The sequence below is a fragment of the Buteo buteo genome, chromosome 2, assembly GCF_964188355.1.
Source record: "Buteo buteo chromosome 2, bButBut1.hap1.1, whole genome shotgun sequence".
NCBI classification, from domain to species: Eukaryota; Metazoa; Chordata; class Aves; order Accipitriformes; family Accipitridae; genus Buteo; species Buteo buteo.
The window spans coordinates 6586816-6613348 of record NC_134172.1 but is presented as its reverse complement, the minus strand read 5'-3'; the positions used below and the strand labels follow the sequence as shown (position 1 = coordinate 6613348).

At 39.9% G+C, this 26533-nt stretch overlaps 2 protein-coding genes across 2 annotated transcripts in view; one reads left to right on the top strand and one right to left on the bottom strand.

Moving 5' to 3' along the window:
* The window catches only part of WDR48 (WD repeat domain 48), a 29292-nt gene extending 17427 nt beyond the window's left edge, over nt 1-11865 (top strand). The window contains exons 12-19 of the mRNA XM_075044702.1: nt 770-877; nt 1259-1355; nt 1895-1990; nt 5119-5224; nt 7289-7376; nt 7942-8018; nt 9067-9259; nt 9853-11865. Coding sequence (XP_074900803.1) covers nt 770-877; nt 1259-1355; nt 1895-1990; nt 5119-5224; nt 7289-7376; nt 7942-8018; nt 9067-9259; nt 9853-9948 — 861 coding nt within the window. The 3' untranslated portion in view covers nt 9949-11865. The remainder of the gene's footprint in view (nt 1-769; nt 878-1258; nt 1356-1894; nt 1991-5118; nt 5225-7288; nt 7377-7941; nt 8019-9066; nt 9260-9852) is intronic.
* Nucleotides 11866-16015: 4150 nt separating this feature from the next.
* GORASP1 (golgi reassembly stacking protein 1) lies at nt 16016-25602 on the bottom strand. Its single transcript, XM_075044688.1, has 9 exons — nt 25444-25602; nt 22995-23075; nt 22072-22275; nt 21301-21387; nt 20860-20990; nt 20151-20292; nt 19496-19640; nt 18986-19141; nt 16016-18287 (listed from the first exon to the last, which is right to left on the bottom strand). Exons 1-9 carry the CDS (start codon nt 25504-25506, stop codon nt 18004-18006), a joined length of 1293 nt encoding a protein of 430 aa, XP_074900789.1. The 5' UTR covers nt 25507-25602; the 3' UTR covers nt 16016-18003.
* Nucleotides 25603-26533: the final 931 nt, after the last annotated feature.

Sequence of the window (26533 nt, the reverse complement as noted above, 5' to 3'; positions counted from 1 at the left end):
TAGGATCACTGGTCTCTAAGGCTGAGACTCTTTCTTTTCTTTCAGTATCCTCAATAGAGAGATTTTCTTCCCTGTAACTACACCCTTCAGTCTTTGCTTCATGTAGCTTTTCCTGGATTTTGAGGAAATAAGTCTTGCAAGGTTACAATCCTTAAGAGTTTGCTTAAAGCATGTGTTTCAGGTTTCAGGATGACTCTGCAAGTGGATTACAAGAATTTGGATGTTAACAGACTTACTTGAGGAACTTTAAAAATAGAAGTATAAAATAAAACAGATAGGTAAACTAAAACAGGAAAAAAGAATCTGCACACAAATTCATTCACTGCTGTTCCTGTTGCAATAGTTGAGCTGAATTTGTTGCTAGATTTGGAACCAATATTGATGTTTGATGGAGAGTTGTACTGAAATATTGATACTGATGTGGAGGAGAATGACAGAGAATGCTAGAAGACAGCTTTCTACTCAGTGATAGGGAAAATGTTTTTTGTTAATGTGAAGTAGTACTTCCATACCTCTCCGCTGGCTTGATGCCACTACCTCAGAAATAAATAATAAATAAAAAACCAAAATTACTTAGCACATTAACTGTTGTTCCATTTTTTGAGAAAAATTTGAACCTTTAACTTGTGTGTTTCTGGACTACAGTACTCATGGAGAGATGGTAAGTCATAATCATTCCAAATGTATGTAAGTCATGTAAAAGATTTGAGGTGTTGATATGACTCAATACTCAGAATTTAAAAACTTGTGTATTTCTTTTGGTGTACAGGCATGTAAAGTTGAAGACCTTGGGAAAGTAGATTTTGAAGAGGAAATTAAGAAGAGATTTAAAATGGTGTATGTGCCAAACTGGTTCTCAGTAGACTTGAAAACTGGGGTGAGATACAACTCCTATATCTGTTGTTCTAATGTCATGTTTCTTATACTGTTTGTTCACAAAGGTTTTACTGTGTTACAAGTTTTGAAGAACAATCATCATTTATCTGATGGGTTAGATTTATTTTGAAGCAAACCAGCAAATTTTACCTCTGTTCTTAATAATCTGAAGAACAGATTTTTATTTTCTCATGGTATGGTCAGTTTAAATCCATCAATACCAGTTATGGATTAATACGGTTTGGTAAACAATGTGTGCTATCATGCATTTAGAAATTCTTTGTTTTGTGTTCCCAGCTAAGTATGAACAAAATAAATTTATAGACTTGTTTAATACAAAACAACTATTGCATTCCTCTTCCTGATGGTCTTTTTCCAACAGATGTTGACAATTACTTTGGATGAAAGTGACTGCTTTGCAGCGTGGGTTTCAGCAAAGGATGCTGGATTTAGCAGTCCAGATGGTTCTGATCCAAAATGTAAGTTTTAACTAATACTAGTGTTTTATTGAGACAAAAAAGCAGAATAAATTCCAGTGTTTGTGTTTCAATGTATTCCAGTGCCACACATGTCAGCAGCTGGTTGGATTTTAGGGCTTCTTTTCTTGAGACTAAATTCTGCAGAGAATTCTCCAATGAGAATGCTTCCTTTTTTTTTTTTTTGTTTTTCTTTTTCGAAACATTTCAATCATGTTCAGGTCTTCTATTTAAATCGGTTTTAAACCTTCAAGAAGCAAAAGGGGCAAAGTAATATTCCTAAACTTGGGACTGTTGCCTAATCTAGAGAATGGTAAAGCATATGACTGATCCAACAGCAGTGCTTCTAAAATCAGCTTTTTCTGAAAGATGGTAATATATAGCTCTGAGATTGTGATAAGCAGATTTCTGTGCCCATAAATAGTTTGTTTTGGGAACAGAACTACTCAAACTTGGGAAGGTTTTCAGCTATGAATCAAATGTAGAAAATTATGATGCCAACACTTTTGTAACTGAAGTTCTACCTCGCTATGTCTTGACAGTAAATCTTGGAGGGCTTCTGCTACAAGCACTTCTGGAGTATTGGCCTAGAACACATATCAATCCAATGGACGAAGAAGAAAATGAAATGAATCATGGTTAGTATTTTAATATTTTCATTTTTTAGGATTTGTTCATACATTCTGTTTCTTTAACAGATACAACTTGACTTGCTGTCTTATAGCTGTCTCTGCATGCATTATAAACTAATGGTTTTTAATCCTTTTAAATTTGCTTTACACCAGAATTTGCTGAGTGGCTTTCTTCTGAAAGATCAGCAAGAATCTTAAGAACTCTAGTCTGTAAAAAAAGTAGGTGAATAGATGATTCTGAAGTTACAGAAATGTGGTGCCTTGCTGAAAAACAATTACTGGCAAAACTAAGGCTTGACTTAGAAAAGAAACAGCCTAGATAATGACAGCAAAGAACAATAGTTCAGTTATTCAACATTAGCCAGTATTCTCTTGACATCTTGCTTCTAGGTATGATGAACAATACAAGATAAAAATCTATTGGAAAAAAATACATTCAGTAGATATTAGAATAATACATGGGGTAGGTCTATACAAAACCACCTTAAAGAGTGGTGGTTTAAGGTAAAAATGCTAAGTCTAATCAGGCATGAGATAAAAAGCACAGCTATGTAAAATGTAAGATAGTGGCTGAATTTGGCAGAATAAAAGAGACTGTATAATTGCTAAGTTTGAAATTAATTCAACCCTATGCTGGTTTTGGCAGAGTTGACTGAAAAGTCTTGTCTTTGGCTATTAAGAAATTACTTTCTACAGATAATGCAATTAAGAAAACTGTAAGTTCAGCAATATCTTGCCATTTTGTGACAGATTGTGCCAAGAGTTAGCTACTCTCTTCTTTCAAAAATTGTCTTCAAGGAGGGTTACAGCACTTCACAGGCTCTTCTGGATAAAGTTGCTGATTCTCTTGCTTTTGCATATTGGCAGTCTACAGCTTGAGAGCCAGACAATATATGAAAAGTATAGCTCGCAGGCCTTTGTATTGTTGCAACACTGATGGTGCGCTACTTATTTCTGTGAATAGTTGTGGATTAGTGGAATGTTTAGAATATTCACTACAGAATCAGTCTTCATTTTCCCTTCCAAAAGTAACAGTTAAGAAACTGACACTGAACAGTGACTTAAGAAGATAAAGCGTATCTCTTGGACACTGAAATTTGTGTACAGAGACCAGAACTTAAATATGCATATATAGAATCATAGAATCATTTAGGTTGGAAAAGACCTTTAAGATCATTGAGTCCAGCCATCAACCATGCCCACTAAACCATGTTCTGAAGTGCCTTGTCCACGTGCTTTTTGAACACCTCCAGGGATGGTGACACCACCACTTCCCTGGGAAGTCTGTTCCAATGCCTGACAACCCTTTCAGTAAAGAAGTTTTTCCTAATATCCAATCCAAACCTCCCCTGGCGCAACTTGAGGCCATCTTCTCTTGTCCTATTGCTTGTTACTTGGGAGAAGAGACTGACCCCCACCTCACTACACCCTCGTTTCAGGTAGTTGTAGAGAGCGATCAGGTCTCCCCTCAGCCTCCTTTTCTCCAGACTAAACAACCCCGCATCCCTCAGCCGCTCCTCATAAGACTTGTGCTCTAGACTCTTCCCCAGCTTCGTTGCCCTTCTCTGGACACGCTCCAGCACTTCAATGTCTTTCCTGTAGCGAGGGGCCCAAAACTGAACGCAGGACTCGAGGTGCGGCCTCACCAGTGCCGAGTACAGGGGGACAACCACTTCCCTAGTCCTTCTGGCCACACTGTTTCTGATACAAGCCAGGATGCCGTTGGCCTTCTTGGCCACCTGGGCACACTGCTGGTCATGTTCAGCCGGCTGTCAACCAGCACCCCCAGGTTCTTTTCTTCCAGGCAGCTTTCCAGCCACTCTTCCCCAAGCCTGTAGCGCTGCATGGGGTTGTTGTGACCCAAGTGCAGGACCCGGCACTTGGCCTTGTTGAACCTCACACAATTGGCCTCAGCCCATCGATTCAGCCTGTCCAGATCCCTCTGTAGAGCCTTCCTACCCTCGAGCAGATCAACCCTCCCTCCCAACTTGGTGTCATCTGCAAACTTGCTGAGGGTGCTCTCGATCCCCTCATCCAGATCATTAATAAAGATATTAAACAGAACTGGCCCCAATACTGAGCCCTGGGGAACACCACTTGTGACTCGCTGCCAACTGCATTTAACTCCATTCACCACAACCCTCTAGGCTCAGCCAGCCAGCCAGTTTTTTACCCAGCAAAAAGTACACTTGTCTAAGCCATATGTGCAGTATTCTTCCTCTCAATTGTTAACATAAGTGTTATGAAGAAATCTTTCAAACTGGAAGATTTTTCTTGCTCTAACTTCAGTATCATATTCATCCCGTCTTAGTAGAGAATAGATTTTCTTTTTTGGTTTCTTTGCTTGATAGGACTTTTGACCTTTCTTATGTTGCTTGAATTCAACATCATGTTCAAATACAGTAATTAAATGCTGCAGTGTAATCGAGATGATCTTTCTCAAGTGAAAGGCAGGCATCTAAATACTTCTATATTGTGTATCAAGATACCTGGCTGACTACAAGCTGGTGCATAAATAATGCTGGTTTTTCTTTAATCTTATCCTATCCATCTGATGTGGAATCAGGTTCTTCAGTGTTTTGAAGACCATACTGCTATAACTAGCTAAAAATAAATCGAATTTAGAATGCAGTAACTTCAAGAACATGTGAGTCTGAGCTTTACTAATACACTATTTTAACATCTGGCAAATCCAGGTAGAAGAGCAAAGCTAACATCCCTCAGAGTTCTGTACTGTCAGTGTAGAGGGGGAAAAATAGTCTTGTCTCAGCAGAACCTCTTTAGTTGATTTCTACTATTAGTATTGTTCAGTTTGACAAATACTCAGAATACTGTTAAGGAACTGGAGAAAACTAGGAATCAGGTTTTGGCTCATCAGCTCTATTTCCCTTTTCTCAGAGGCTTTTGAAATAGGCCTTCCACAAACTTGTATTGATCTAGTTACTCTCTAGTGTTCGTTTTTATATACTTGCTATGTGTTGGAAGTAGGGATTTTCTTGGGTTTTATGAAGCTTATGATTTTGTTAATTTATGAAATACGTTAGCTGTAGGTGGAAAAGACACGTGTTGGACTATATATACCCAATTTTAAGCCCTAGTGCTGTATCACTGTTGTGTGTATTTTTTTCCAACAGTGAACGGTGAGCAGGAGAACAGAGTCCAGAAAGGAAATGGATACTTTCAAGTGCCACCACATACACCAGTTATTTTTGGTGAGGCTGGAGGACGCACTTTGTTCAGGTATAAAAACTCAAGAGTGTAAATTCAGTGGCTAAACAATCGTTTCCTTTGTGCAAGCAGAAATGTTATCAAAATGTAATACTTGCATCCATTCCATACTGTACATTCAAGACATGCCTTTGACAGGCAAAATAAGCAGCTGTTAATGATAATTTTGCATTGTCCAACTGAATATGTGAGTTTGAGCATCAGCAACGTGTGGGGTTTTACAATGGTAAGAGTTGTATGTTGTTCTTAGTCGTATGTCATAGCTTTGAGATCTTTCTGGGTGCCCTCTTCCTGGAAACTGATTAACTGAACTTTGTTTTAGAATGAAATTGTGCTACTTTAGATTCTTGTAGAACTTCTCTTATGGGTTTGTTGTGCTGGTCTTTGAGCATTAATGACTCAGACAGGAGATCCTACTCACTAGAGAGTTGGTTTCTGCTCCCAAAATTATAGCTGGTGACCCATTAGAAGGTCCTAAGCTCTGGCAGGTAAGAGCACAGGTTCTGTATTGTAATGTGTATACACTGATTACCCTTCTATTTCTTTTCATTCTACGTTGAAAAGCCTAACTGTGATATATGATATGTCAGAGACATTTTAAGAGTTCTGCAAAACAAATGCCAAGCTTTCAAATACCGTGAAGCATTTAATATTTAAGGACATAGTGAATTTTAAATTTGAGGGGTGAGGGAATGTTTGATTTGATGGTTTTGTTTCCCAGGCTGAATAGGCCCAAAAATGATGTAACTTTCAGTCCCTGAATTGGTCAGTAAAACAGGGTGTCATGGTTTAACCCCAGCCAGCAACTAAGCACCACGCAGCTGCTCGCTCCCTTCCCTCCCCCAACCCCCAGTGGGATGGGGGAGGGAATCGGGAAAAAAAAAAGTAGAATTCATGGGTTGAGATAAGAACACTTTAATACAACAGAAAGGAAGAAACTAATAATGGTAATAGTAACAATAATAAAATGACAATAATAACAATAAAAGGATTGGAATATACAAGTGATGCACAGTGCAATTGCTCACCACCTGCCGAGTGACACCCAGTTAGTTCCTGACTGGCAATTCCCCCCAGCCCCAGTCCCCCCAGTTTATATACTGGACATGATGTCACATGTTATGGAATACCCCTCTGGCCAGTTTGGGTCAGCTGCCCTGGCTGTGTCCCCTCCCAACTTCTTGTGCCCCTCCAGCCTTCTTGCTGGCTGGGCCTGAGAAGCTGAAAAATCCTTGACTTAGTCTAAACACTACTTAGCAACAAGTGAAAACATCAGTGTGTTATCAACATTCTTCTCATACTGTACCAGCTACTACAAAGACAATTAACTCTATCCCAGCCGAAACCAGGACACAGGGTAACCTTTTTCAGCTTTGAAAACTGATTTTTATTTTTTTTTTTTTCCCCCTGCAGTATCTGTATTTACATTGTAGCTGGGGCTTAATATTTGCATCCGTTCTGTACTGGTGGATCTTATGCAGCTTGTTCTCAAGAGAACACTGAAAAGACATGATTGGAGGGAGCAAGCCATGCTTATTGGACCTAAAAGGTGGCTTGAGGACTGTCTGACAAAATACTTAATTGGAATTGATAAAATTATATGTGGCTTTGTTTCACCATTCTGTGTGTGCATTTCTTAAAATTGGTTTTATTCTTTCCATTTGGTGAGGGCTTAACAGATGCTTTATATGCAAAGCTCATTTTCCCAAAGGAGAAAAGAACTGCTTTGTGCTAGGTGCCTTTCCCCTTCTTCTGACAGTTTTGTACTTCAACACACAAACATACACAATCCACGAACAAAGTAGATTTTTTAATTTCTCTGTGCCATAGCCTATAGTCTCCTGAGATACTTTTCCCTGTTTCTGCTCTAGGGATCTGTCTTCTTCCTGCAGCTACTTTGTCTGGTCTTTACAGAAAATACGTGATCACTTCCCCAATAAGTTTGATGATGTGAAGGGCCAGCTAACCAAGCTCAAGCTCCCTGCGCATTAAAAGGGCAGGTCCTCTCCTGAAAGCTTTTTAATGCACATTACAGTAATTGTTTTTATTCATAAAGGTTATTTCCGTATGTCTTAGGTTATTATGTCGGGATTCAGGTGGTGAAACTGAATCTATGCTTCTTAATGAAACTGTGCCACAATGGGTCATAGACATCACTGTGGATGTAAGTATCATGTATAGATTTTGCTTTTTTGTTGGTTTTTTAAGGTGAACTACAATTTTTTTAACTGCACAAGATCTGAAATGACATTTTAAATTTTTGCTCTGTTTCCATTTAAAATAAGTGGTCTCAAGGTCTGTATTCAAGACCCTTTGAGATTCATTATTTTTTGATGTGTCCAGTTAAGGTATTTTTGCTCAGTTTCTTTTGACAGAAAGTCGTAGATAAGAATTCAAAGCACTGTGCATAACTGGTATCCTTTTTCAAGTGTGGAGCTCAGGAACAGAGAATACTCTTCATATTGCAGCAGTCTTTTGATACTATCTAATTTCCTTTGAAATAAATGATAATTTATATTCAAAAGCTAGATGGTATGTGCATCTTCTAAATTGAAGCATCTCAGAAATATGAGTAATTTGGAAGTTGGCTGTGGTGGTTATGTTGATTAAGAATTTCTTTTGGTTTTTGATAATTAGCAGCTGAATATACTTCACATACCAGCTGGTGGAAATAGGAGCTGGTAACAGTTCACCCTAAATTAACACTTTTCAAATTTGTTTCTTTCTAGAAAAACATGCCCAAATTCAATAAGATTCCCTTCTACCTCCAACCTCATTCATCATCAGGGGCAAAAACTCTAAAAAAGTAAGTAATGCATATTTGACTCTCAAAACTTCAGAAAGAGAATTGCAAGCTCAAAAAAAACCAACAAAGCAGTTTGCCAGAGAATCATATTGTTCTTGGAGAATTTGTAGAAGTTTCTAGTCATTTAAGCAACATCGCTTTGAAGCGTTGAATTATATCAGAGTACTTGAAAGAACTGTAGGTTTCTTTTGGGTTCAGTGGGCAGTTGCTTAAGTTTATCCTAAGAAATGTCTACGAACTAACTACTGAAATTAGACTTTCTGTCTTTTGTGGTATTAATCAGAAAACAGGAACTTACAGATTGTTACACTGTTCAGAACCAGTTTTATATTATGTTTCCTATTACTAACAGTGAGTAATAGCTTTTAAAAAGGAAAAGGTACAAAACGTGACAGCAGGGAAAGCAAGATAGTCTCCCTGTCGCACTAGCTGTAACTGGGAGCTGTATAGGTTAGAAATCAATGCAGGTCCTCAGATATGAGGTCAATGTCATAGACAGTACGCCTACCATTTCTATGCAACAATTATCAGTATTTTCCACAAATGCCTAGTTCCTCTTTAAGTCTTATTGAATTCTTCACATTGGAGAAAATTTGTGAAAGAGGACCTTCGTAGGCTTTTTGTGTTCTTTGTAGAAAAACCACTGCTGATTATTACTTTAGAATGCCCTTCTGTTAATGTAGTAAGGTGAACAGCATATTCTGGCTTACCGCTTTTATTATTCCGTGCCCTTTGTCCTTCTCTTACTAATCCTTTTTCTATTGAAAGAATGAGTGTTGTGTACAATACCCTTAATCTAAGGTTTGATTTTAATTTGGTCTTTTGAATATCTTGCCACTTCTCTGAGTCCCTTTTGCTGTGTGAATCTTTGGATAAATAGCTGTTATGATCATGGTATTCTGGATGATCCTGATAATTTCCTATTAAACTTATAATATAAAGAGCTCGTCTGTGTACTTGCATAGTTTGCTACAGATTAAGGTATTGTGAAGATAAGAAATGTAGTTTCTCAAGTTTTTTCCTGCCATACTTCGCTTACCTTGTATAGAGACCGACTGTCAGCAAGTGATATGCTTCAGGTGAGAAAAGTGATGGAACACGTGTATGAGAAAATCATAAACTTGGATAATGAGTCTCAGACAACTAGCTCTTCCAATAATGAAAAAGCAGGAGAACAAGAAAAAGAGGAAGACATTGCTGTGCTAGCAGAGGAGAAGATTGAACTTCTGTGCCAGGACCAAGTAAGTTACCTGGGCGTTTTAGCCTGTGAACAAAACCAATGTCTAGCAATGTATCAGTTGTGAATTTCTGAATACTGAGCTTGAAATATGCTATATATTATCTGTTACCTTTAAAACTAGGTAAGTGTTTTGACGTCATGTTAACTCACTGCTGACACAAGTTCAGACAGCTGCAGATAGCCAGATCAAAGAATTTATATAGCATGCCTTTTTAATTACATCTGACTAGTAGCCTTTATAGGATTAATTACTCATACTCAACAAACGGACTTAACACAATTCCATGGAATTCCATTTCTAACATTTTTGGAATGCTTTAATTCCACATTTCTAGCAGAGTTTAATTTTTTTCTGAAATATTAAGTGCATGAAGATTAAATATTGAGGAGGTGGTTGTAATATGAAGTTACATGTTACATTGCTAAAATCTTTCAGTAATGCATTAGGTTTACTTGCTAGTTGAAAAATCTGAGCCTTTGCATGGTTCATCTTTGATGCCAGTTCACCCATACACACAAACCAGAGTGTTTTATCTTTGAATTTCTGACAATCTATCAGATTTGTGGAATAAAAGATGAATTTCTACTGTTTAGGTTTTGGATCCGAATATGGACCTTCGAACTGTAAAGCACTTCATTTGGAAGAGTGGTGGTGATCTGACGCTTCATTATCGCCAGAAATCAACGTGAAGGGAGTGGTGGACCCAAATGGTTGCTTATTTACTTGACCATACTGTACTGGTTCCAAGAGTAGTACTATAGAAGCCCACTGAACCCCTAAGGTAGATGAGACTTCTAATGACTCAGTATGGACGGAAAGTATACATTTAATTGAAGTGACTAATAGATCTGTAATATAGAGGAAAAAAATCTATATGACTTAAACTAAAGTCTGTCCTAGTCTCAGCCAATGAGATGGGAAGTCCCCGAGTGGTTCGTGTTGTGTGAGGTGTACAGAGAACGGATGATAATCCAGTGCAGACTTTTGCTTCCTCCTTTTTGCTTTTGTTTTTCCAGAACATATCCTCATCTGCTCATGCTTGATATGAAACCATTTTGGCCATATTAGTCGCTGTGTTCACAATATAATTCAGAAGTGCACACAAGGTATTTTTAGTACATTCCATTCGTAAAGTTCCTACAATGATTTGTCACAGGTTACTCAAACATTTCTACCACTTGAAGAAATTTGGAAAAGAAAAACAACAGAAAATAGGTATTGCATACTTGAAAGAATTGGCCCATTTAATTGCAAATGAAGGGTTAATATTAGAAGTGTTTTAATACTGCAACGCAACTGTTGCTTTAGAGAGCTGTTGACATGCAGAATAAGAACACTAGATAAATATTGTAGCAGGGTCAGTCCAATGATGCTGTGCATCATAATAGAGTGAACATGCTTTGCAGAAACTTAATGAGGTTTTGGTTTTTTTTAAATATATATAACTACTTCCTGCACTGTGTCCTAGGTGTTCTAAAGACACACTAGTCTAATTTTTGGTAACTGTGCTCCAAAACTATGTGACATTTTGTTAAACCTTCAGACCATTCTGAAAATAACTTCATATGTTTAATGTTAAACTTCAGAAACTTCTCAGCAGATTTCATATTCATGATATAAAAATACTTATCCTTCTTTTCCGAAGTTTTATATGCAGTTGTTCTTTTGTTATAGATTTATGCGGATCTTCTTTTCACTGTTATTTCTAAAAATCTGTGACTGTCATAGACTCATAGTAGTCTTTTATAGAGTTTAACTTATTGGGGGGAGGGGGTAAAGGCATTTCAGCTTTTTGTGAGAAAATGTGGGGCTGTCCCAGAAAACTATTTGTAGCCAGAACAAATTACAAATCCTCGTAAAGAAATTGTGTAAAAATGACTCTTGTCTGAAGCAGAAGCACAAGTGCCTTCAAAGGGCAGTATATTATTTGAGTTTCTTCAGGAGACATATGCTCTTGCCCTTCCTGTATCTTGCTATCAAGATTTAGGTTGAGGCCTAAAGAAAGTCCCAATAAATTATATTACTGGGATTGTACTGGTCAAACAAAAAGTAAAATATTTTTCATCGTATTTTATTTGAAAAAATAGTCAAATCATTACCTTCTGCACTCTTAACCTAGCTAAACAAATTCATGGCTTAAGCAAAAATATGGTTCAGAACTAAGCTAGCACATCTTTTTCCCTGTCATTTGAGAGTCAGTTTCTGTTTTTAATCCCCATTTCTGTGTATGCTCAGTTTGACACAATTGTGCTATAACTGCACATTTTTAGTGATATTTGTGAATTAAATGCTTAAAAAGAACTGTAACTTTTATTGATAAATTGTCCTGACTTGTATTTATTAGTAGCAAGGGTCTACGCTTGTTCCAATAGGCACTGTTTGCGGGTTTTGGGTTTTTTTCTGGTTGTCTTGCTGTCCCATTGTATACATTGGAATTGCTCCCAGTAATTTTGTTTGAAATCAGCCAAGGTTGTAATTTTTCTTCTTTTTTTCTTTCTAACCATCCCGAAACACAGTTTCAGGAAAGATTGACAGAAGAGTCTGCAATGCCAGAAGGGTAAATGATGTTTCACAGTTGTATAGAATAAAAGGCTTTAGTTAAAATATTTTCCAGTTGTTTTGTGTATTGGATCAATTATGCAATTTTAGAGGTTGGACTCTTGCCACTTAATGGTTGTACTACAAAGGACTTCAGAGTCCTTTGAAGCCTCAAGTAATAGAACGGCTGAAGAAATGGCAGTGCCTTAACAAAGTCCCTTTAAAGAGGATCTTGTAATATGGTGGGATATAAGACTTTAGCAGGCCTGCAAGCCTTCAAATGCAAGTTCTGAGATCCTGTTGAGGTGGAGAATGTGCTCAAGTCATACTGTTTGCATGGGCAGTGCGTGCTTTTGTACCATGAAAATACTTTGTGCCAACACCAATGTAGTACGTAAGAAAAGATAGCCCTGCTACAAGTGACTCATGCCAGTTGGCATGGAGTTTTCTGGATGTGGAAAGGTTGTAGCACTGTAAGAGACACATGGGAAACCAAGACTGGGTTTCCTGATGCTGAAAACACCAGCACAGAATACTCAAAGCATTTGCTGTGGGGACTGTCAACTTGGCTGCTCTCAGAGGAGACACAGTAATTCAGCGACCAAATGTGTTTGCAGAGGCTCCCAGCATCCATCTTAGATGCCATGTCAAGTGAGAGGTGTTATTTTGCTACTCCCCTTTAATTTCTGTCACCTTTTCTGGAATTGTGCTGTCTGTAAGGGTCCTGAAGGCAAGAGCAGGAGAGGCCCCTGCACAGCGTTAAGTTCATATGAGAGTCACAGCTCATTGGGATGTTGTGGACTGAGATAGAGTTCCAGTTTGACAGAATCACAGGAAATGCTGCTGATTTGTACAAGTTTTTTTTAATTTCCAAGTTCATAATGGAAAGGAGTTGTAAATCTAGTATTTAGTAGTGTAACCTGTGTCCCAGAAAAGCATTTTTCTATGACAGGCAATTTTTTTTTCTTCTTCAGGTGCAGTAGTGCTGAGAACAGGAGAGCTAGGCTCAGTAGCTGCAGCTGAAGTGCAAGTATCATTTTAGGAAGAGAAGAACTACTTGAAGAATTTAGCATTAACTTTTAGAAACACCAAAAAAATACTTAAAATAAGCCCTAGGCAGGAGATAATAATGTAGTTCAACCTCATTGCCAAGCGGTGGGAAAATAAGGGACTTGGGATTTATTAGTTTGGTTGCCCATATTCCATGGGAGAGGGGCAACCAGGGGACTGACAGTGCACTCCTTGGTCAGTCTCGTGGAGAGCTGCTCAGGGAACAGCTGTCCCAAGGTTCAGATCGTGCGAGCTGAAGCGTGGGCAACTATCCAACATGTTGACCTGGGAGGTGCCGAGGCAGGGGAGAGAGGGAAGTTGCAGAGGTCAGTTTGCTGAGGTGAGTTAGGGTGGAGGTGCCAGGGACGGGGAGAGAACGCATTTGCCAAAGGTGAAGGCATAGAGTGACTGTTAACATGTGAATCCAATTACAGGACTCCAAATTTTGGCCAGTACATTGCACCAAGGTATTTTTCTTTCACAGAGGTCCTATTTGATTCAAACTTTATCCCTAGAAATTTCTTGAACGTGACATTTAGTGTCAATTTTTAAGCACATAATGCTACACTTGTAGGTGTGCTGATGGCTCCCAAACAGAGCTAGGTGGAGTTACCACCCAGCTAGATAACAGAAGTTAAATGTACATGCATACTTAAATATCAAGAAAGTGATTGACTACAGTAGTTTCCTGTACTATCTGGTGGAGGTTTTTCTGTGAGCAGCTGTACAAACATCATGCAGACCAGAGGTACGGATGAGAGACTGGGTAGGACATGCCCGATCTCTCTCTGAGGCTATTTTGACACTGTTCTAGGCATCTTTTTCATGGGACTCTGAATGCTTAATTACTTTTTGTAGCTTAGAAATGTAACATAAACCAAACAACTGCTTTGAAATTGCTTTTACGGCAGAACCAATGTGAATTAGTGTTTGCTTAAGGCAAAAGCAAAGAGTATGTGTGGACATTAGTGGCAATGCCCAGGAAATAACAGATTAACAGAGTCAACCTTTAGCTGCTTTCATGTAACAGCCAGAGGCAGTGGTGCCTAGTTCTTGCATAATTGCTTGGAGGTGAAAATACTTGCCCAGTTATGGGGGAAGATGGAGAAGGGTAAGGGTGCTGAGGGGAATGCTGGATCAAAGGCTTCTCCCTGGAAGGCTGCCTCAGCTGCTTTCCTTTTCTGCTGAGTTCATGGTGCAGGAGAACAGGGGTGCTGGAATAGCTGAAGGCTCCTGCTGCTTCCCCAGTTAGTGCTGTAATCCTTACTGCTAGGTGAGATTAAATTCTGAACCCCCAAGCGGCTATGGAAATGCATAATTCAAGCCCATCAGTACATGTGAGTGGTGTGATCTCTACTCCGTATTGCAGTCTATCTTCCTGCAGCATTTCTTAGTTACAACTAAGAGAAGTTCAGTCAAGTGTGGCAACTTGGATGAGCAGCTTCTGAACACAGCCCAGAGTAGTACAGCAAAAGATTCAGTAAATTGTCAGGCCTGCTGTAAAAGTTTGAGAGGGAAAACAAAGTCATCACTACCTGAATACTGTTGGTATTTCAACTGTTCTTGCTAGTAGTTAAAGATGCCTTAAAGATGCTAAATACATTTATTCACATGTTCAAGTTCAGCTGGAATTAGTTCAGCATCCATATTGCTGTTACTAATAAGATTTGCATATTTATCTCTAGGATGGTTACTTCCTTATCAGGATTTTTGGGGGTTATGCTCAGTCCTAGTACAACAGGGTTACTACTGTCTGAAGTTCCCATGAATCAAGTAGTTTACTTCAGGAGGGAGGGCTTGGTCCAACCTGCTGAAGTTAGCTGTGCTTGGGGCAAGACTTGACCAAGTTGTTCCCACCCTTGTGGAGTAGAGTTGCGAGTATCCAGGTGGATGAAGGTCCTGCTACGCCTCCAAGCACCCATCCTGTGTTTAGCCACCATCAGCACCCAGGTGCTCTGGCCCTGGCAGAGGCATGGCTCAGAGATGACTTTTGCCTAATCCCTGCTTTAACACTTGAGCTCCTGGTAGCATCTTTGGATTTAATGTCTGCCAGACTCACGCCCTCAGGCTTGACGATTAATCCCAGGTCTGGAAGCTTATCCTGTTGTGTCTGGCCACACCAAAGTGTCAAGCTACGCATCCACTGCATCCAAGCTCTGAAGTTAGTACAAAGCACTCTTAAGGAGACCTCCTCCTCCCTTTGTTTTGCCCTCCTTGTGATATTGCTGCAATAATCCTTTTTGTGTCTGTGAAAGAACTATCACTGTCAGGTTTGTAGATGCCCTCAAAGTATACAGAAGCAAACAAGGCAATACACAGCCTTCCTACTTACCTGGAAAGAGTAGCTGTTTGGAACAGCACCTGATTGATTGTGATTTGTTGATTTTGTTTCAAATCCTAAATACAGAAGTTGACCATTCGAGCCATTTCACTCAAAAATAGCTCTGTCTTCTACAACCATTCATTTGTTTCAGACCAAAATAAAATATTGCCTTTATTATTTCAGAACTGGTCTATCCTCACAGGCCTTATGAGCTACAGTTCTTTCAGCAGTAGTACCTGGTCATTCCCTTCCTGAATCTTCCCCAAATTAAGGTGGTGGCAGCAGCAGTGAGGTAATCACAAATGCTCCAGCTTGGTCTGCAGCACATAGTCTGTATCAGAGGGGATGGCTCTCCCGCTGTCTACGCTTGCAGTGACAGCAGGCAGGTGAGGCAGGAGACCTCTGCCTCCAGCAGAATTGGAGCCTCTCCAAATCCAGCCACTCTCAGGAGCTTCTACTACTCTTTTTAGGTTTTATTTTGAAACTAAGAAATTCTAATCAGCTTTGTTACTTCTGCACCCACAAGTAAAAGAATACTTTCTACTTCTCTGTTTCAGCAGGCATTTCAAAAGGTAGCTTCTAAATTGTCAAGAGAAAAGGAATTTGATGAGGACATTAAACTCTTCAACTTATTTAGCATTTAAATGATAAAGTTATAGGTTAGGAGAATACAACATACCACTGCTAGAGGTTTAACTCTCTATTTGGTTTTTAAATGGGTATGTTAGACCATTGTTCAGTTGGACGTTATGAAAAAAGAATCAAGTCTTCATACATTTTTGAAGACTTCCCACCTCCCTTTCCAAGAGCCAACTAACATAAATTAGGCTGGACACAGACTGGCATAAGTGTTAAGCCATTTATTACTGTGACATCTGAAATTTAGTATCAGTTTTGACATTCCCTGCTCTTAAATTTCTAAAGGGTGCTTACAGTACAGCATCACCTACATGAGCTACTACCAGCTGAAAAACAGTTTTGACAAAGGTGTAAGATTAGAAACAGTCCTAAATAAAGAACAAAAAACCAAACAGATCACCTAGATGTCTTCAGTCATCAGGCTCTGAGACCAAACAAACTTACCAATAGCTTAAATTACATTTATTTTTAGTGTTTGGCTGTTCACACTTGTAGCAGTCAGTGGAGGGAAGAAAAAAGGAAATTTATTTTAGCAATATGAGAAGAAAATCTGTTCATTATTAACAGACCATTTAGCAGACTAGATTTCAAATCTCTTAATTCTACTACCTGCAGTTAAGGGCTTAATGCATTCTTCTTTAAAGCAAAAGATATTTTGACCATCCTATTCAGAGCCACTGTATTTTATGTGAAAACAGTATTTCAGACTAACAGCAGAGACAAGGAACACAAAGGACAGATTTTTAGCTAAGGGTGTACTCATCGGAAGACCTCTCTTGCTTTGCAACTTTGCCTGCACCCTTTTGCTGCAGCTGAGCTGTCACAGGCACAGCCATGTGACCCAGACTGCCCATCCTGCATTGTTAGTAGATTTCAGCCTAGTCAGTCATTTCGCTTACTGATCTCCATAGTGCACAAGGGAGAAACATTATCAGGAGACAGGGCAGAGAAAAGAAAATCAGATGATGTTGTACTAAAGAAGTATAGTCTAGTTTATAGCTGAAACACACACCTAACCTTGTACCCCATTCTCTTAATCCACAAAGGATTTTCACCACACTAACTGTACCAGCTATAGTGAAGTTATTCCCAAGCAGTAGCCTTAAAATTTCATGATAAATCACTGCCCTGAGAGGTATAAAAACACCCACATTTCTTTCATTGTTCATTTCATGTTCGCTGTTACATTCAGAAGTTATTTTAAGACAAGTGCAAACAAAACAAAAAGGCTACAAAAAGCAACAGATGTTGCTGCACTAACATGCTCCATCCCCATGTCTTAAACTTACGATGGTTTGTATAAAAATAGAAATGGATAAATAGAAAAGCACAACTGAAGAAAAGCTATTTCTCCATCACTACAGAAACCAAGACATATTCAGCTCCACTGTAAAGGTTAATCACCGGGAAAACACATGGGCCTAACCTAAAATCATCTTTGACTTCAGTTTGTTTCAAATAACCATCATAATTCCCCCCTCCTTTATTTTTTTAAAAAAAACAGTGAGACGACCCCCTCATCCACTGAAGAGCTGAAGTGAATGACAGGACCCACCAACATGATTTTGTCCTATCTATATGCTGCAACTTCAAACCATGTGGTACTTCCTTTCCTGCAAAAATAGTTGTAGAGAAGGTACATGAACAACTGTTACAGAGAAAGGACTCTAAACCAAGAAAAAGAACAGTTGGCAGAGTAGTAAGTAGAAATAAAGACATCTTGGGGTAGGAAATGCCTTGAAAGTCACAAGAACTGTCTAATTGAGGTGTACCATTAGAAAAGCTTTCTAACAAGTCAAAACCATAATTATTTTTTTTTTAATGCCATCAATCATACTGAGAAAATCATCATTAAGCATCACTGTTCAGGCAGAGTGCCTTCAAAAATACATTCAGGAGCAGTTGTAGGCAAACGTGAATTCAGGAACTTGACATTTTACCAGTCTCCAACTTGTTTCTGCATTAATTTCTCCATTAATTTGGTGATTTTGGACAGCATTCAAAGTTTGAACACAGATCAATCCATTAAACCATGACTGGAAAAGACAATAGGATATGTATTTCGTATGATTTCTTTTATAATATTGTCTACACTAACAAAATAGAATAACTGTAATTCTTTCAAGATCAGAAAAATATTCCAAGCTGTAGTATTACACCATACGGCGGTCTGTAAACAAAAGCAGCATCCATTTCACTCACGATCTTGTGCAGCTGCTTCTTCTTTCTGTTCACATGCTGCTTCATCATCTGGTTTCACCGGAGTAGTGGATAACGAGCTCTCAATACTGTTTAAGAGCAGCTTTGTTTCTTGGTTATTGGGATCAGTTCCTAGTGTTGTTTTTGAAGAAATTTCATTAGGAAGAGCAAAAGAAGGTAAAGATGGAATTGAAGGCAGTAGGTCATCCAACTCAGGCTGCTTGACTGAGCCTTCAGAATGCATGGTTACATCTTCAGGGCCCAAAGCTGTGGCATTTTCTGGGAAACGGAAATAGTTTGTAAAAAAACAAAAAACTGTCAGGCTAAGAGACAGTGCCTCTGGTTACCATGCATCTAGAAGAATCAGCTCGTACAGGCACATGACCAGATTCACAGCTGTTAAATACATGGGCTGTGTTCACTCAGTTCTCCCCAAATTCAGACAACTTGATGGTGCAAGCATGTTTTTAAGAAACCATGAATGATTTGCTCTGCTGTATTCTTATGCAAGAGATGTTTTATTTTGTGTTACAACTCTTAGTAACCCCACCTTTTAAAAGGGAAAGGCATCCATAATGTGAAGATTTTTTTTTTTCTTTAAATAGAAAAGTCACTATTAAGATGACTGCAATTTTGTTTTCACTTTACAACTGTGAAGATAAGCCTGTGGTACAAAAATTAATTTACACCAATTTTAGAAATATCTACTTTCAAGATCAGTTTAATTTGAATCACCAACATTTTCATTTAAAGAAAAAGACACACATTCTATAATCTTACAAAAAAAGCCTATTAGTTTTTGTCCACTTCTATACCTGATTTCTGCTACTTTTTCCATCTCATTTTAGCCAATCCCCTTTCTGGTTTTTCTTAAAATTGGCTTATTTCCAGAAAGCATGACACTGTTGAGCAGGCATGAGTTGGTGCCATTCCAGAAATTAGGTCAGAGGCCTAAAGGAAATCTTGAATACACTTACCAAAATAAGCAGGAGCGTCATTGTTCAACACCAACTTTTCAGTGCCTACTAAAGCATCTACTGCTGGCATGTTGAAGGAGGCAGAAGAAGACACGTTGGATACTTTTGTGAAGTTAGTGAGTTCAGGAAATGAAATACCAGACATGTCTAGAAATCCTGAATGAGAAAGCAAGTATTACAGTACTGTTTTATATAACACAGAATTCTAGATTCAGAGACATGTTATATCCAGATTTAAGTCAGTGAAGTCCCCTCCCCACTAAATGCAAATAAATTTAACCTCACTGTTAGCTGACATCAGTGGAAAGACTTCTACAGAATGTTAACCTCAGTCAGGCTCACAGTACCCAAATTCTACAGCTCTGAAATCCACTGAAGTCAAAAACTTCAAGGAAAACAACCACCAATGCTCATAGTGCTACACTTAAGTCTCAAACTTGTTTAAGAGCTTATTAGTCTACTTAGAAGCCCTCTAAAGAATTGCTGAACAAAGCACCTAAGAAAATATACCTGGATCCATGACTCTCTGGAGAGGAGGAGGAGGAGAAAGGGAGCTTTCTGGTGAATAACCACTCATTTCTTGATCTGTGGAATGATCCAAGTTCATAACTATTTCAGAGTTGTCACTCTGAGAAGTAGGTGCCAATAATGGAGTCTGAAATGACACAGTAAGAAGGAAAAGCATCTTTTTATACTGAAAGCTTCACCTGAAGATGACCTTCCTATGAAAGCATTCTGCCTCAGTCTCCAAGTACACCAATTCAGAGAGAACCTATGATGCTGAAACAAAGTCAAGCCACTGATTAGGACATGTTCCAATGTAGCCTTTTAAAGCCAGTATGTTCTTAGAAGAACAGTCCATAATTAGTTCTTGTAGGCATATTTTATTTCCTAGTGAACGGGGTATTCTTCTAATGTGATTCTCATTGACTGATACAGCCATAGTATGCAAGTCTTCAAAACGGGATGAAAATATCAGCCAACACTGGCGATCTGTCATCTGCTCAGCATCATCAGCTCTCACTCTCCCTTCACCTAGCTCCATTTCAGTCAAGCAATATTGTATGTTGTACTCAAATAATACTGTATTATGAATGTTCCAACAAGTAGAAAATTTTGAAACTCCAGAGAACATGCCAGAGGTATGAACTTACTTCTTACATACCTCTGTGTAACCATTAGCAGATGGTACAGGAGTTCCAGCTTCTGGTAGGGGTGAAGGTGGTTTGCTTTCTGGCTTCTTCTTCGATATTATAGACTGTGTTGGAATTCTGTGCAAATAGCCATATCCAATACCACATCCTAAACTGTACAAGAAAAGTAAAACAAGACTTGAAAAAAGGTGTTCTTAAAGCTAGTAAGCGTTTTAAATTTTGACTCTATAAAAACAAAAAGAGTTTGAGTCTTTATAATCTATAGCAAGATATACCTACCTGCAAGAATCATTTCACTTACTTATAGTAGTCAAGAAGCACTCTACAATTGACGTTTAGACATACATAGCTTAGCTTTTAGTTGATTATTTTTATATCTTTACAAAATATATAATCTGACCTGATGTGGATTTTGTTCTTGCTGTAACTGAATGTTTGACTATGAGAATGTAGCTAGTGAATCTGCTACCAGGGAAGTCAACATGGGTTTTGCCATTGGTTTCAACTCAAACAGGATTAGGTCCAGAACATGTCTAATTCCTAGTTCTAAGCTAGTTTTTTTTATGGGAAGATGAACAGTTTTGTGTGACAAGTGTAAGAAAACAAAGCTTAACTTGAAAACAACAAGCTGTAATCAATAGTAATAATACTCTTAACAGGAGCTCATTTACAGTGGGTATATAACCTGTCATCAGCCAGTGACTGTCCGGAGATCAGTACCTTCCTTCTCCACCCCAGGCTCCATTGGGAGTCACAACTACCTCTCGAATGGAATCTGCTTCAGTGTTATAAACCATCAGCTTCAGCGGCTTCCCCTCATGGGATTCAATCAGTGAAAAGAAATCCTCTGACTAAGAAAAAAAAAGAAAGTAGTAGTTATTAAACTCAAATGTGCAAGACAAGGAGCTGGAAGCAAGTTAGCGTTTTATGAAGTTACTTACTTCAATGTGAGATATTAAAAACCCAGAGACAGACTAAAACTCTCTCATGTAGTTTGATCTTTAGGGGCAACTCTTTTTTTATTGTCACATTAAAAAAAGATAAATGTTTACCTCAGCTATAAAGGATCTGTCATAAACATCAATCTCCCCAAATCGCCAAACTCTATCCCCATACGTTTGATGTATATTCAATTACTACTTGAAGGAAAATGCACCCTACCTCCTGAAGAATCTGATCAGATCCAACAATGTAGTCAGTGTATGGCTGGAGACCAGCTAGAGCTGCAGGAGATGCAGGTTCAACATCCTGTAAAAGAATGATCTGTGTCATCTGTACTCGGAGCAGGATAAACTACACCAAGATCAAAAAAGGAAAGCTAACTCCAAAAACAACAGAAGGAAAGAATGTTTTGTTTATGGGACAAAATAGAAGTCCTTGAACAGTCTACATCTAGGTGTGACATCTTGTAAAACATGCTGAATAAGAAAGACCAGGATGCTACCCATTCAAAATGAGATACTCTGAAGACGTTGAGAAGTTGCATTTATTTAAACAACCAGAAACGTAACAAACAGTCTTTTCTATTCAGTTCTACTCTTTCAGCTCTCCCTCTTAATTTTAAAATAATTTTTGGTGCACTTTGAAACATTATTATTAATTTAATGAAGTTTAGCCAACAGAGAGACACCAATCAGGCCAGAATCTTTTTGCTTTTGCCATTGATTCTTCAACATAAGATGAAAAAACCTCCTCATCACACACTATTTAGTCTGGTTGGGATGGAGTTATTTTTCTTCATAGTGACAGGCAACACTAAAAGTCATCCACTACTTGTCCCTCTTCAAGTAGCTCAGACAAACCTTCAAGACTGTGTGGCATTCTTCTGTGTGATTTCAGCATTGTATTTCTACATAAAAGTTACTTCTAAACATTACACCTTAAAACAAGGTTGTATGAACCCTAACAAGCCACCAAAGAATTCTGTCTCACCAAAACATGCCACACATGTTCATTGGCTCCCTGGAAACTGCAGAACCTCACGCTGGCTCCAAGAAGACCTTGTCCTCCCCACATGTTACTGGGTATCACCTCCACCTCTCTTATTTTCATTGTTTTGATATTATACACCTCCAGCTTCACTGCTTTTTCAGCATTTGCCTTCAGCAGATCTTTCAACATGTTGTTTTCTTTATTCTGTAGAGCACAGAAAGAGATATATGATTAACATTATTTCTAGTTGCACCTGTAACACAGATGTCACACCTGTGGCGGAATTTGAATACAAAGACCCCAAACCATCAAAGTTTATGCTCTGTGTTTCACAATCAGTCCTAGCAGTTCAATTTTCTTTTATTAGAAAGAAGTCAGTACTGTCAACTCATGTCCCTTTACATAAGTACTTACTATCACTCCGCTACATCACTTACATTCCTGTTCTTCGTAACTGCTATTAAATACTATCAGCAATATTAGATCTCAACTATGTGGTCTAACAATAAGCAGCAACATTTTACTTCATGCCTCTGATCCCAGTCCTCCTGTTTCATGTTTTATCAAATGTTGAAACAGGTTTGTTTAAACAAATGTTGAGCTCTTACCATTGACTCCCCAGTTCAATATCCACCTTGTGGCAGAAAATATGCATGAATGAGTAACATCATAAACATTGTGTTAATCTGTTAAGAAGTTAAGGTGACTAAAGGCATAAGTAAGACTCCTCAAATTTGGATCCAGCCAGAGAAGTGACTTTGAAAATCACCAAGTTTTACTTCATCTTTTTAATGCCATATGCAATGTCCAATATGAAAAGCTTTCTTTACTGTGACAGCTTTGGCTTCTACCCTTCATCACTACAATACCCGTATTTCATGCAGGGGGGAAAAAACCAAACAATAAAATCATTTGAGGCTTACAAGCCTAGTGTGTCCTATGGCAATGATGAAATCAAAGAAAGGTTCCAGTCCTCCTTGTTGAGCTGGGGAGTTTTCTTGAACCTGCAAAATATACATTTTGTTTTTATTATAACATTGATCTCTAGTTACATTAGGTGACAGTGTTAACCTTTACACTTGATTCAATGTTTACTTTTGAGTTGAGCCAGAGATGAGATACCAAATGACAGACCTTGGGAAGCAGTCCACAATTGTGAACTTATTTTTATAAGGCTATGAACAACAGGTGACCAAATGATGCTGTAAAAAACAGGGTTTGAACCCCGCACAATACACAAGTATTGTGATTCAGAGTGCACAGCATGGAATTATTAAATACTGAAGACTTTGGAGAAGGTGCTTAGTTTTCAAAGTGCTGCTGCAGGATTTTCTTCCATGCTACTAGTAGCCTGAGCACATCAAGAGACCCCAACTACATCACAGCCATTTTTTTACATAAGCACAATTTACAGCTAGGTTCCCAGAATTTACAGCATATTAGAATAGGAACACTTAAAAGAGTATGCTACAAACGCATGGCTAACCACAAGTACTGCTCAAGAAGATTGCCATCACTTACAAAAGATTCATAAGAAATAAGAGTTGCAACATCTCAATTTCATTACAACCAAGTTAGCGTAAAACAGATGTAATAAAGAAATATAGAGAATACCTATTAAAATGCATTCACAACAGGATAAAACCCACCAAAAGTTACACAGAACTTGATACATGCAGAGTGTATGAGAGTATACCCACTTCAAAGTTTACTAACAAAGCAACATGATATTAAGGGAACCACTGCAAACGTGCTAACAGTTTGCCCTGCTTTTAACTTTAGTTTTTGTTAACTCAGCAGTACAGCCCTTAACCTGCAATATATTTGACTCCTGAAAGCCACCCCACAATTTAAGCGATAGGTTACAATCCACGCATCATCTAAACTAAGAAGTTCATTGCTAGCAAAGTTAAAACTGCTATATATATGTATTATTAAAATAAAGTTGTATTGATTTGGGGGCTTTTGCTGGCATAACTGTCTATACAAATTATAAAAAATACTTCAGCAAAAGCTTTTAAAGCAAAAAAAAAATAATCATGCTTTATTATTAAACAGTCAAGACTGACCACTGTAACCACAATTGGAGTAGGAAGTATTAACTTTCATCAGAACCCTGAACTGCACCAAAAGCAAACAGCCAGCTTATACCAAACCAAAAGTTAAAAAGGTTAAAAAAGTTTACATCCAAATTCTAAATAACGTGCAAGAAGCCTTACAATGAAACTATCACGTAACACAATGTCAAAGATGAAAATGCAGACAAAAAGAGATACATGGAAGTTATTACAGAGCTCATGAAAATATTGTTCAGATGTCTAAAAGCCATACAGATTCCCACACAAAGCTGTAAGCTGCAAAAAATCCTGCAGTATTTGGTTTTCAAAATGACACCATATCAAAAGTTGCATGAATTCCCTGGAGGAAAAAGAAATTACTTTGTCTCCTGCACGCTGTAGGTCACCAAAATCATCCTCCAGTACAGAAAACTGAGTAGTATCCTGCACTTAACATAAAAGAAGGAGGCATTTTGTGACCAACAGCCATTTCTGATGGAGTTAACTCAGTTAAGGAGACTGACAAAAGCAGATTACACAACAGCACGGGTACCCTAAACACATCTTGTGATATTGAGAAACACAAACTGCTGATGAAGTGGAAAGGAGCATGTGGCAACAACACTTCACTCTTATTTCGGGGAGGAAGACCACCAACTAAATGAAATTATAAACTTAGGCAACAGCTGTCATCAGCAATACCCCCGCCTATCTTTAAGCCCCAAAATACGCACTTAAACCTGTGTACGTCCAGGCGATTTGCCAGATAGAGGAGCTACAACAGATCAGCATCTACACACAGCGCCTGTGAGCAGCGGCCCCTCAGGAAAACACAGTCTGGAGCAGGATTTAACCCCAGCCCAGATGCTGTCAAGATCGGCAGAGAAACCAGCAAAGTTTGGGGAGTTTGGAGGGGAGCAGGGAGGGCTCTCCTACTCCCAAGCTCTTTCAAATTCCTCGAGAGCAGCACACAGGGCTCCCCTCGGCCGTCCGCCAGCCGACACGTCGCAGGTGGAAGCTCCGAGACCGACGAAGCCGCCGGGGCGGCCACCCGCTGCCTACCGGGAGCGGGGCGGCCGCTCCTCCCCTGCCGTCGTGGCAGTTCTGTGGAAAAAACCCACACAGGTGGGTGGCCACAGGCAGCCCGCCACCCCGAGCCCAGCGCCCTCTCCCGTACCGGGCTCGGTCTCCCTCAGCCACCACAGGCGGCGGCGGAGGGGGGGGGGGGGGAGAAGCGGGACCCCGCCTCAGCGCCCGCCGCCCCTCACGGCCCTCCCGCTCTTTTCCCCCACGAAACGGCCGCCGCCTGCCTCACCCCGTGTACGTGGAAGCCCTCGGCGCCGCCGTCGGGGACCTGGGAGCTGGAGCCCAGCCCCATGCCCACCACCGCGGGGCGGGACGGGGACGCTCAGGTGGCGGCGGCGGCGGCGGCGGCGACAACGAGCATCGCCTTCGCGCCCCTCCCTCAGCGGAGGGCGTCGCAGGCCTGAGCAAGCGAGCGCCGAGCGCAGCACCGCCCCCGCCCCGCGCTCGGCAGAGGGAGATGAGAATCGGGTTCCCCTCGACTCCCTGCCGGCCCGGCGGGGCGCGGTGAGGCGTGTGACGGCCTTAGCGACGGGGGGCGGGGGAAGCGAGGCGTTGCTGCGGGAGGGCGGGGCGAGAGGCGGGGGGCGGGGCTCCCGGAGGGAAGGGGCGGGGAGAGCTCTGAGGAGAAATGGCGGGAAGCGGCGGTCGGTGAGCCTCGGCCGGCCCGCAGAGCTCCCCCCCCCCAGGGGACAGCCCTGAGGAGAACCGCGGCTCCTCAGGAGGGAGGAGGAGAGCGAAGCGCCGCTGCCGGGGAGGGAAGGCCTGCCCCCGGCGCTGGAGACGCCCGGAGGGGCTTCCCTGTGAAGGGAGGACGCGGGATGCTGCCTGCCGAGCCGGGGCAGCCCCTCCAGCAGCCAGCGCGCAGCCCGATGGCAGTTTGGGACCTGGAGCACACACACACACCCTTTGTTTTTTTTTTGGCAGAAACAGACTCACTTATAAATTGGTTTTTATTTTTGTTTTGTTCACGTATATTTTTACAAATCTCTGCAAAAAAAACCTCAGTTCCCATTCTAACAGCCTTTTAAAAATTACACTCCTGTTAGTGCAATCCAGAAAGAGACGATTATTTTTTTACCAATATCTACTCTGCACATCTCAAAAGAGCGAGTGTTTCTGACATATATTACATACTGCGCTCAAGAAAAGTATTTCCACCAGCTGAGACAATTTGCAGCCTTAAAGCTGAAGAAGCAAATCAATGGTCCGGTGTTGCTGTTTTTCAGGACATAGGGAGCCTTGTGTTTAGGTAATTATTAAGAAGTGGTGATACTTCCATTGCCCTGAAATTTCATATCTGCTCCACTCTGGTTTACTTA

Bases quoted from the DNA above. Each gene is read 5' to 3' on its own strand.
- GORASP1 (XM_075044688.1), bottom strand. From the start codon at position 25,506: ATGGGGCTGGGCTCCAGCTCCCAGGTCCCCGACGGCGGCGCCGAGGGC. The intron at 22,276-22,994 runs GTAAGCCTCAAA...TGTGCTCTACAG, and splicing joins CCATAGGACACACTAGGCTT to AATAAAGAAAACAACATGTT. The intron at 20,293-20,859 runs GTACTGATCTCC...TTTCTTGTACAG, and splicing joins GCCTGGGGTGGAGAAGGAAG to TTTAGGATGTGGTATTGGAT.